Here is a 10,841-nt window from a genome sequence, read left to right on the forward strand (position 1 = left end):
AAGTTATTCAGTTGTTTTCCTTACAGTGACCTTCATTTTTAGAAAGGGTTGCTTTTTCAGAAGACACAAAGTTCTTTGTGGTTCAGCCCACACTTTTGGCCAAGTAATTGCAAGCAGGTTTTTTTTTTTCCTTGCCATTGACATTACACTCAAAGTTCAAGATATGTTGGTGAATTTCCATGTATAAGCTACATTATTTAACTTCCACAAAGGAAGTTATTTACCTCAAGCAAGCTACAATCAAAGACTGGGAAATCCAGGGGAAATGTGTGCAGTAATTTCAACAAGTTATGGGAAAAGTCTAATCAGGGAAACTTTTTAATACTTACATGATACAACATATTAGCACTAGTTAGAAATTATTAAAGAATTACATTTTTTGCATTACTTTAATTTTACATGTTTTTCTGCGGTAGTGTCTCAATTATTAAAACTGAAGCCATTAAGCCTTTGTCGGGATTATAAAACTAAACAGACTAAATGCCAGGAAAAAGAAGAAATAGATGCCCAATTCTATCAACTCTATCACTTCTTGAACTTCTGAGCCAATTGATTAAATAAAGTAATAAATAAAACAAATACCTGCTCCCACCCCACCCAACTCTACTCTCAGCCCTCTTTTAAGGGCTTCTTGTGTACACGAATAGATCATAGGTAGACTTGATGCCTTTATTCAAGACAGTTGATATTCTCTACCAGGAATTTTTTTTCTTCTCTGAATAAAAGACAATAAATGGCTACTCTCACTAAGAAGCAGCAGAACAGCTTCCAGAGCAGCACTGAAGGACACAAGCATACAAAGAAGTTTACAGCTGGACAATGCTGACTTCTGTTCTATCAAATGCAGATCTTTCTGCTTCTTAAATACAAGATTTAGTTAGGATTTTAAGGACAGAGCAACTATCTCCTAGAGCCACCTTTGTCCTAATCATGCTTTCTCTCTACTCCAGCATCACTTGCATCCCTTGGGAAGTACTACGGTCAAGATGTTCATGTCATGATCCAGTGAACCCTAAAGGACATCATCACTTAGTAAGTCTCAGACCTAAAAAATTCATGAAGAATTTCAGATCATCTTATTCTTTACTTCCTGAAGCCAAACACATATTTTGCATTAACATGGGAACAGCTGCTAAGCATTCTTGTTTCCAATTCTTCATTTATCTGTAAAAAGTCCATGATACCTGCAAATAATGTTCACTGATTTTCATTAGACAAACTACACAAATGTAGTCCTATAATTTCTCAGCATGCTGATCAGTGAAATATTCAACCTTAATTTGTTATATTAAGACACAGTTCATTGTTCTCAGCTTCCAAAACAAGTCAGCACTAGTTTGATGTGGGAGTTGTGTGAATGTAAAAAATTAATCCAACTCTAAACCACATTTTGTTTTGGCAAAAAAAAAAAACAAAACAAAACAACAGACAATCCCAAACCCCAAGAACTCAGTCAATCAACCCATTAAAAATAGATTATTTCACCCATAGTCTAAAATTTCCCACTAGAGTTGAAAAAGTTCCAGAAAACATCTGAAAGAAGAAATATAAATGGGAGGGAACCACAAAAAAACTCTACACCGATGTTTCAATCAGCATAGCAAAACTTGTGTGCAAATTTACAGTCACTATGTGGAAACAAACCACAGACAAGCATTTGTGATGCGTAAAACAGTACTATTAAATTAAGTCAAAGCCCTTCCTTGTATTATTGATCATCTGTACTTTTAATCACACATTAGAGTACAAATCACAAGAGCTCTTCATTACGAACTCAAATAAATTTCATTATTAAGTTCTATATTTAGCAATTTTATTTTAAGAAACGTATGCCACATACATAACAGACTATTCTTTCTCAAAGAACACTGACCAGAATTCCAAGTAAAATAATACAAATATGAAATATGTGAAAAAGTTTTTATGCACTTTAGATAACATCAGAATACTGAGATACTCCCTCAGCCCTAATGCAGTGGCAAGGACACATCATTAACCAATACAGTTAATAACTAAGATTAGCTATATTCAGTATAATCTTTCCTGCAACTTCACTTATTTTATTCCATAATCACAGAATAAAAAGCTAGTCAAAATAGGAGCGCACATCAGATTAAGGTCCAAATTTTTACTAAAGAGAGCCTGTAAATCTATACAAGAATAAGATTACTTCATCTTTTTTGTTGTTGTTTGTTTGGGGGTTTTTTGCTTCCACTTTATTAAAAACAAATTAAATGAATATACCAACATTCTAAACAAACATAAACAAATAAACAATAATCCAGTAAAAATCCAGTGTTTTCCATTACTTACCAGGACAATAATGTATGTGACAGAAACATGCAACAAGGTGGGTAGAAACCGATCATGTTATTTTACTTATTTATACTGCAGTAAAAAAACCTACAGGTTTGCAGCAAGACTGGCATCCTTTCCCACTGCAGGTGATGCGATGATTCAGTTTAATGAATTCATGCATCTCCTTTAATCTTCTCAATTTTTAAAGAATGTATCCTGGTTCTCCTCCCTATCACTTATACAAACTATAAATATAACAAACCAAATCAATCAGCATTTTCTCAAGGGGAAAATCATTTCATTAGAAGAGTTGCAAAATGCTCCACTTAATATCTTCTCTCTGATTTTGGGAACATGCTAATTAAAAAGCTTCCTTGAATTCAGAGAAAACAATTCCCTCATCATGATGTGCAGTGGAGTAAAAACAGGCAGTCAGACAAGTCAGCTGAGCTGTCTACAACTACTCCACAAACAAGGATGGTTCTGCCAATCTCATCTGTTCATGTTTCCAAGTTTCACTCCCTGCTTTAACACCAGCTCTGGCACTTGTCTACTGTTTAAGCAAGCCTCTTCAAGAGCTCATTAAACCTGCAGAAAATCCCCCAACCCAGTTCATCAAAAAACCCCAAACCTGCCCACCAAATAACCAAATAAAAAAAAAAACCCACATGAGTAGATCCCTAACAGCTCCCAGGCTGCAGTTTCACAGCAACCTAAGCCAAATTAACTCCTGGTTGGCATAGTCTTTTACCTCCCCTGTGGCTGCATGATCCTGCTCTTTCCCTTGTGCCAGCTTCAACATTCATCTGAACTTGTACAAAACTATTCCAGCGAGCTAAATCAGCAGCTTCCCATCCACCGATAAGAACAAAGAAAATAGCTCTCTGCTCAGTCAATGCACCACAACAGGTTGGTGCAGGCTCTAGCAAGCACAAGGGCTCCAAGAGAGGCCTCAAGAGCCACTGGGGAGATCAGCCCAAGCTGCCACCAAACCACAACTTCAGCGACTTCACTCACCAACAGGTCAGAGAAGCAGCAGAACTGACACACAAGAGAGCTGAAGTGCACATCCACAAAAGAGATCACACTTCTAACAGTGGCAAGCTATTATATTTGTTTACCTGGCTTCATCCTACAGTCCCTGGCATGCTACAACTGTGACTAGGTTCAAGGGAAAATACTACTTCATTGTTCCACGCTCTCCAGAGTTCTGGTCCTCCAATAAAGCAGTGCTAATTACAATGTCTGAGTGTTTAGTACGTCAGAAGCATTTGTGAACTTTCACCTTTCAACTACCACTTTGCCTACATCTCTTGTGCATGCAGGACAAAGGTGAGCAACTGCCCTTAGTACTTCCATGCATAAGCCGAACATACCAGAAATTTAGGTTGCTTGCCTTCACAATTAGCTTAGCAGACTGAAATGCTTAAATTGACAGTCTGCTAAGATGCAACTACATTTCTTAAACACTGCAAAAATATCCCACATGTTTATTTAACACCTATTTACATTAATTTTGCCTATTACATAAAAAAAAAAAAAAGCCAAAACCCACTTATTTTCAATGGGTTAGTAAAGGTATAATTGCCAAGTAGGGAAAGAAGGGCAAACTCATCCAACATCGGGTGATACTCTTCATGGATGCCTCAAGAAATGCTCCACTGGGAGTCTTTGTATGGTTTTCCACTGTAGTCTTGCAAACAGATGGAAAGAAGGCGGACAACTAAAGCAGAATGCTACTCATTCTCACATACTTTACACTAGTAAGGTAAACAGTGCCAAGCCCATTTCAAAAGGGGTTTGTCAGGACAAAATAACAATAAAAATTTTAGAAGGACACAGCCCTTTACTAGTGATTAGTAGATTTGTGCTGAAGACAAACTCTGGGAACAAGCTTTGTTTCACAAGAAGGTGACAAAGGTTATACACATACATAAATTGTACCACCAATTGTATTTTTTCCTCTAATAAAAAACCCACAAAAGCCCTCCCATTTAAAAAAAAAGGATATAATGACTAGGAGCATGAGCATTGAGGAAACCATACAAGAATAAACACTTTTTTTTTTTTTCACCCTACCCTAGACAGGGCAAAACCTTACACACATGCCAAGCCACAATGGTTTCAATAGGTTCCTGCTAATCCTGCACCTGCCGAGATACGCAGTGACATACTAGGGTCACTGGGAGCCGCAAGGCCTGCCTGTTGTGAGTCTTCTTCCTTGATCCCTTAAATTGGTGTGTTTTTGTTCTCTAGGAGAGGACACTCAACTTCTTGTTTCTCAAATGGATGCAAAACTATACGTATCATAGAAAATAATCTGGTTTTAAGGTTGGATCACAATTATTAAAAATTAGAACATTGGGAATTAAACAGATTTTTTTCATTTAGATTTCAGCTGAGATTTTCCCTGGGAACAGACCTCAGGAAAACCATTCTGAAGGGGATTTTGCATTGGCAGAAGAAACACTTCATTCACACCTACAGAAAGGTGGCATACACATTGCTTCTCGATTAACAAGGATGGCTCCAGAATCCATTAGATTTCACCATTTCAAATAAAAGCCTGTTGGGATCTCCAAGTCTCTCTTCAATGAGACCTATCTGCCTGCTTGTTCCCAAGCTCCTGTCTCCATATCTTCTAATATATGCCCTCCTGCTTGCCAAGGCCTGCTGTCCAGACATAAACGGACACGGTTACAGCTGCTATCTAGATGTTCCTCCACTTCGGTGCTTTCAACAAAAACTGGTATTTTATTTCACGTTAAGGCATCTTAAGCGTCAGGACATGTCTATGTCTTTGGTGGACAGTATCTGCGCCCTTATTAGCAACTACCTCAGAGAAGAAGCAGGCTCCGGGGCGGAGCGCCCACGGGTAGCAAGCTGGCGGCTCACGCCGGCCCGTGGCTCAGCTGCACCTGAGCTGAACTGTCCTGACCTGGGGTGATGCCGCCTGGGACGGCCCCGTCACCACCACCCGGCCTCACACGGGAATTCGGACCCGAGGACCGGGCCGGGCTCCATCCCTCAGCACGCGCCGCCGCGGCCCGCCGCGCCCCTGCCCCTCACCTGCCGCCGAGCTCAGGTCGACCCTCCGGTACCTCCTGCCGACCTCCCGCAGCTCCTCCTCGTCCTGCTCCACCCTCCAGGCTTCGGCCATGGGCGGCAGAGGGGCGGCTGTCAGCATTCAAGAAGCGGGGGCTGCCATGTCCGCTCGCGGCCGGCGACCTCCCCTCAGCGCAGCCGCCCAGTCCTTGTGATTCCCCAGGCCTGCCCTGCACCTGCGCCTTTTCCACCCGCTTCTCCCGGCGAGCTTTCAGTCCGGGCCGCTCCGCGCTGCGGCTGGCGGGACGAGCAAGGGCGAGGCAGGGGCGGCGGGCGGGAGGAGAGGCGACGGCGGCCTTTCCTGCCCATCCGCGGCTCTCCCGCGTCAGCAGGAAACCCGGCGGCCGCCTGGCACGGCCACAAAAGGGGGCGGGAGAGGCGGTGGCGGGGGGAGGTACCTGGCGTCTGCCGCCGGGCAGCGTTCTGCTGTCGGCGGGTACCTCGCAGCGCCCCGTGGGGCCGGGCGCCGAAGAGGTGAGAGGGGTCACCGCTGGTAGCGAGCGGGGCGGCTTCTCAGCCCGAGTACCCCCGTGCCAACGAAGAGAAAGGCCTTGCGACGCGGGAGCCCGAGCTCATCCTCCCCTCGTGAAGAGGGTAAGGAGGTGAAAAGGGCAGTTAATGGGAGCGGGCCGGGAAGCTCGGTGGCCCAGGAGCACCGGGGATGCTAGCAGGGCAGAGCGTCGTCCCAGCCCGGCCCTGTCGAGCTGGACCCTGGGTGGCCCATCGTCTTGGGGCTCAGGGAAGGCAGGTGTCTGGCGCTAATTCGCGGCCAGGAGAGTGTGTTTCTTGGTGTGGAGTTCGTTAGGGTGGTTTAAACCACTTCAGAAGTGATCTTATGGACATACTTGAAACTGGTGAGGTACATACTTCCAGCATAGAAGCGATATGAAAAGTCTGGCCACGTTTCATGCTGGACAGTTAGAACTTTTCTGTGGGCCTTATTTGCCCATATCTAAAATTGAAATTCTATTGCTTATTCACGTGATACAGTTACTGTAAATCTAGCCCATAAATGTTTTTAATCCACTAAAAAAAATCACATAAGGAAGTTAAATTTGGCTTCAGAGCAGGTGAATAAGGACAATAAATAAGTGAAGTATGTGACCACAAATTAGATAAGGAAGAAAAAACAAAACATTGAGTAATCGTAATGTTGAGCAATATCTGTGCTGACTCACTAAGCACTGTCTGCTATATACACTGAATAAAATAAAGCAAATCATGCAGGTTGAAATAAATGTATGTGATCACAATTATCTGTGCATTTCTTAGTTTTTCAGTGCTTGACTTTCCAATCGTTGTTCCTTACAGCATTGTTCTTCCCTGTAACATTTAGTGTTCAAGGAGTGTAATTAGTTACACTTTAGAAGGACATAAGGCTTTATATTGGACTGGATGATCTTTAGAAGTCCCTTGGAAACACCTACCATTCTGTGATAAGGCCAGTCATAGAACTGGGTGTGGAGCAAGACTATGTAACAAGCAAATCAAACCTTCCACTACAGGTATGCATTCTCAAAAGCCTTATGCTCCAGATGACCTCTGTGTGGATGGGTTGCACAGTAAGTCAAAGGGTCTAAACTCACAAATTCCAAGACTAGTGTGCCTTGTACTGGATGAGCAGTTGGTTACAAAGTTCTTCAGAGAGGTACTGCCGCTACAGGTATGCTCTAGGGCTGTGCTGCAAAGCCTCACCTGCAATGAAAAGCAGCAAAAAGTTCCAATGCAGAAAGTATGAGAAAGAATGGCAGAAGAGAGGGAAGTCACAAGTATGTGCACATTTGAGAGACAAAAGAGAAGCTCCCATATAAAACAAACAGTACGTGCTGTTTGTATTCTAGTTCTTCACCATGGAGACAAAATGCAGCACCTGTATTCAGCTGCTAAACTCTGCTAACCACAGTGACAGGGACCATCCATTTTCCACTTCATTAATACCTCCTTTTTACATTACATATTTCATTGCTGCTGGAGGAGGAAGGAAAGAAACTTGCTATCATGTAAAATTACCAAGGAGAAAGCCAGAAATATACCGTAGAACGTACCACAAATTCAAAGAGACCAGAAAATTGAATTAAACCTTCTTTTGTTGCTGTTGATGAAATTAACACAGAGGCTTTCAGGCATATAAAACTGAAAAACACATTCAGAGAGATCTTAGGCCTAAGAAAAAGCGTGCTTAACAGAGCAGTTCCAGCTATGACTAAGAAAACATTCCCCAAAATCTCAAATAATATAGTTATGGAAAGATCATGCATATTTCATGTTGACAGTCATCACTGCTTAGAGTTCACAGAGAAAGTCCTAATAAAAAGTTGAAAGTGCAGCACCTAAATGTTGTAAAGTACTGAAGTCTGAAGCCAGCACCTATCTGTATACCAAGCTCTGCCAGTAGGAATTGCACTTGGGACAGGGACTGATTTAGAGCTGGAGAAGCAATTCAAAAAATACCTGGAATAGATAGAGCTCAGTTTTTGCCAGCAAAAAGGACGTCAAATGATGACAAAATTTATGTGTGGATAGAAGACTTGTGTAGCAATAACTAACATACTACTGGAAACAGCTTCCAATCAGTACCATTGGAAGCAAGTAAAAATTATTAGCATTTAAACAAAATAAAAATGCAATGCAGCATTGCAGGAAAAACTTTAATCATATATCTGAAACATTTATTGCAAAAAAACACATTTAATAATCCACATTGCCTCCAAAAGAAGGTTGCTTACCAGTAGTTAGAGTTCTTCAGGGTACGTTGTAGGTGTTCTGGCACTGTTGGTGTACAAATGCCAGAAACATTCAAACTCAGAGGCATTTTTTTAAGTTCTAAATGCCCATAGAAAAAGTGTATGTAAGGTAACATACAGGAATGTGTAAGGCAGTATGTTCATAGACTCTTCATTTCTCTCAGCTGCAAAATCTGCCCATATGCAAGGACTCTCTAAGAGACTAGAGACAGAGGGGTGGATGTCTAGAGCTCCAATTCTTTTAAGTAATTATTTTCTCGTGAGTGCTTCCCAGATGCACTCATCCATACTCTGACTGTGAGCTATGCCTTGCTTCTAGTTTATATTGGTATTTTCAAGTGATCAACAGCTTTAGGGGTGCTCTGTCAAATGCAGCATCACATCACTGGCTTGATCTGTGTAACCTGATTGGCGGGGGGGGGTGGACTAGATGATCTCTAAAGGTCCCTTCTAACCCCTACCATTCTGTGATTCTATGATTCTATTGAAAGTGTATATGGAGGTCACCTAGGAAGGAGGTAGGCTTTATCAGATCTGGAGGAGACAGATGGGGTCTGACGAAGTGCTTCTGAGCATTAATGGCAGATCCACCTTAGCAGTCCTGGAACAGATCCTGACACAGCTCTTTATCTGGGTAAGCACTTTCTAGGGGGAGGAAAGAGCTATGCTTTTGCGTCTTTAGACACGCAACAAACCAGCTGTTGAAATAATCAAAAGAGCCACAGTTGCTGTCTCATCTAATAATAGCTTAGGCCAGACAGAGTGATTTACTATAATTTGGCTCAGATCAGAACATACACACACAAAAAAAGCTTCTGCTGGGTTGCTGGGCCCAGAGGAAGAAGGAAACAAAGGAGGAGGGAACATGCATTGGACCCAAGCATTTCAAGTGCAGTAGGAATTAAAGAATTCTCCAGAAAGTCAAGGAACGAAGATCCTATTTTACTTTTCACCAAATAAAGTGATAGAAATTATTTAAAAGTATATTTAGAAGCAAATTGCAGAAGGTTTGGTTGAAAAAAAGATCAAAAAAGAAGCAGAGCACTTGCTGTAGTCTCAGGTAGTTGAGAGGAACACATCAGCATGTGACATATGCTGCTCTAAAGCCCTTCATGAAGTACAATGTATTTGTGTCTTACAAGCAGGGTGAAGGAAAAATAATTGCATTCTTGTACTTCACTGAGAATCTCTGCTGTGTACATGTGCGTAGGAATAAAAAGACTTTTATGTAGTTTCATAGCTACACTTCTCCAAGAAAATAAACTCACTGTCTCAAAAAGACTGCGGTGTGGTTGTTGTAATCTGGACATTTCTGACTGAGGTTCTCCTTTATCATATGCATCTTTGCTGTAATGTACGTATAAAGAATTTCACAATGGTACAGTAACAGAAGGAAACAACTCGGTAAACGAGTCTTTGTACTCTCTGCTGAATGCTTACAATTAGCTGCCTTGGTAGTCATTATTTTTTAAGTATTTTGTTCTGATTTGCATCCCTGGAATTGCCACTTTGTTTGGCCCTGCAAAAAGACACTGTTTTTCAACAAAAAATATCAGCTCTATAGAACTGCTTAATTGAAGTCGCCCATGTAGCCTCAGTGTCTATTCAGGTTCTGCAAAGCAGCTGAAGCCTGCAATGAATGTATCAGTGTTTGGCTGAGATACAGGAACCTCAGACCACAAAAGAATGTAGACAAAGGATTTTAAAAAAATGCAAAGGGTGAAAAAGAGTGTTTCCAAAAGGGAAAATGTAGCCTTTGGACATGACAACATTATTTTTGTTCTGAGTAAAAATAACTGGGATCTTGTTCAATAGATGACTGACATTGGCAGTATAGCCAGGAAAGGAAGCTGACATTGCTGAGGGCCAAAATCTGATAATTTGATCTCCATTTGTGTTCAGCTGGTCCAATGGGTTTTAGTGCAGTGGGAGAATGACATATCAGGAACCTGCAGGCTTCCTGAAAGGTCTCCAGCTAGGTACGGATTCTCCTTGCATTGTTACAACTGCTTGTGGCTCCCAGCATATCGCCATGATGACTGTCTAAAGGTAAATGGTTTTATGATGAGTGAAAGTGATTAAAATAGATTATCAGTTTCCTTGACTAAGGACTTTTATTATTGAAACACTGGGAAAATTATATAAAACAAGGGATTTTAAGACTGCTTTCAGAAAAATGAGAAGTGTGAAAGTATCAATTCTATTAACTTCAAAAGACCAGAGAACATGGTACAGTTTGACCAAAAAAATGGCAGTCGAGTGTGGAAAACCTGTTCAGAGGGAGATTCTTAAAGTTGTCTGTTTTTAAATTAGTTTTACTAAAAATTTTGGTTACTTTCACTGTTTTCTAACTTTTGTGGAGTAAAAGCACCCTTTCCTCTCCTGTCCTGTTAACAAGTGTGACTTAAAGGTACTTTTCTTCTTTATTAGTATTGTCACTCACAGGGTAATAAATATATCTGTTTCTACTGCTTTCATGATTAAAGGGAATGAGGAAACGGGAGAAAATATGGAACAGAAAAGAGCTGGTTCAGAGGCAAATGCTTCTCAGAAAGAGAAGCTGTCAGGGCCAAACTGATTTTTAGCTTGAGTCCAGAAGCATTAATGCTTACTCTGTAAGCACAGAGTTATCAGTGGACAGTGTTGATGTGCTAAGCAAGCTGGCAACAGCATGATGTAAGAAGTATTATCGCA

At 41.4% G+C, this 10,841-nt stretch overlaps 1 protein-coding gene across 1 annotated transcript in view; it reads right to left on the minus strand.

Moving 5' to 3' along the window:
- SH3D19 (SH3 domain containing 19) overlaps window positions 1–5,740 on the minus strand; it is a 91,858-nt gene extending 86,118 nt beyond the window's left edge. The window contains exon 1 of the mRNA XM_061993061.1: window positions 5,368–5,740. Coding sequence (XP_061849045.1) covers window positions 5,368–5,485 — 118 coding nt within the window. The 5' untranslated portion in view covers window positions 5,486–5,740. The remainder of the gene's footprint in view (window positions 1–5,367) is intronic.
- Between the last annotated feature and the right edge of the window lie 5,101 nt (window positions 5,741–10,841).

The sequence above is a fragment of the Colius striatus genome, chromosome 3, assembly GCF_028858725.1.
Source record: "Colius striatus isolate bColStr4 chromosome 3, bColStr4.1.hap1, whole genome shotgun sequence".
Taxonomy (NCBI): Eukaryota; Metazoa; Chordata; class Aves; order Coliiformes; family Coliidae; genus Colius; species Colius striatus.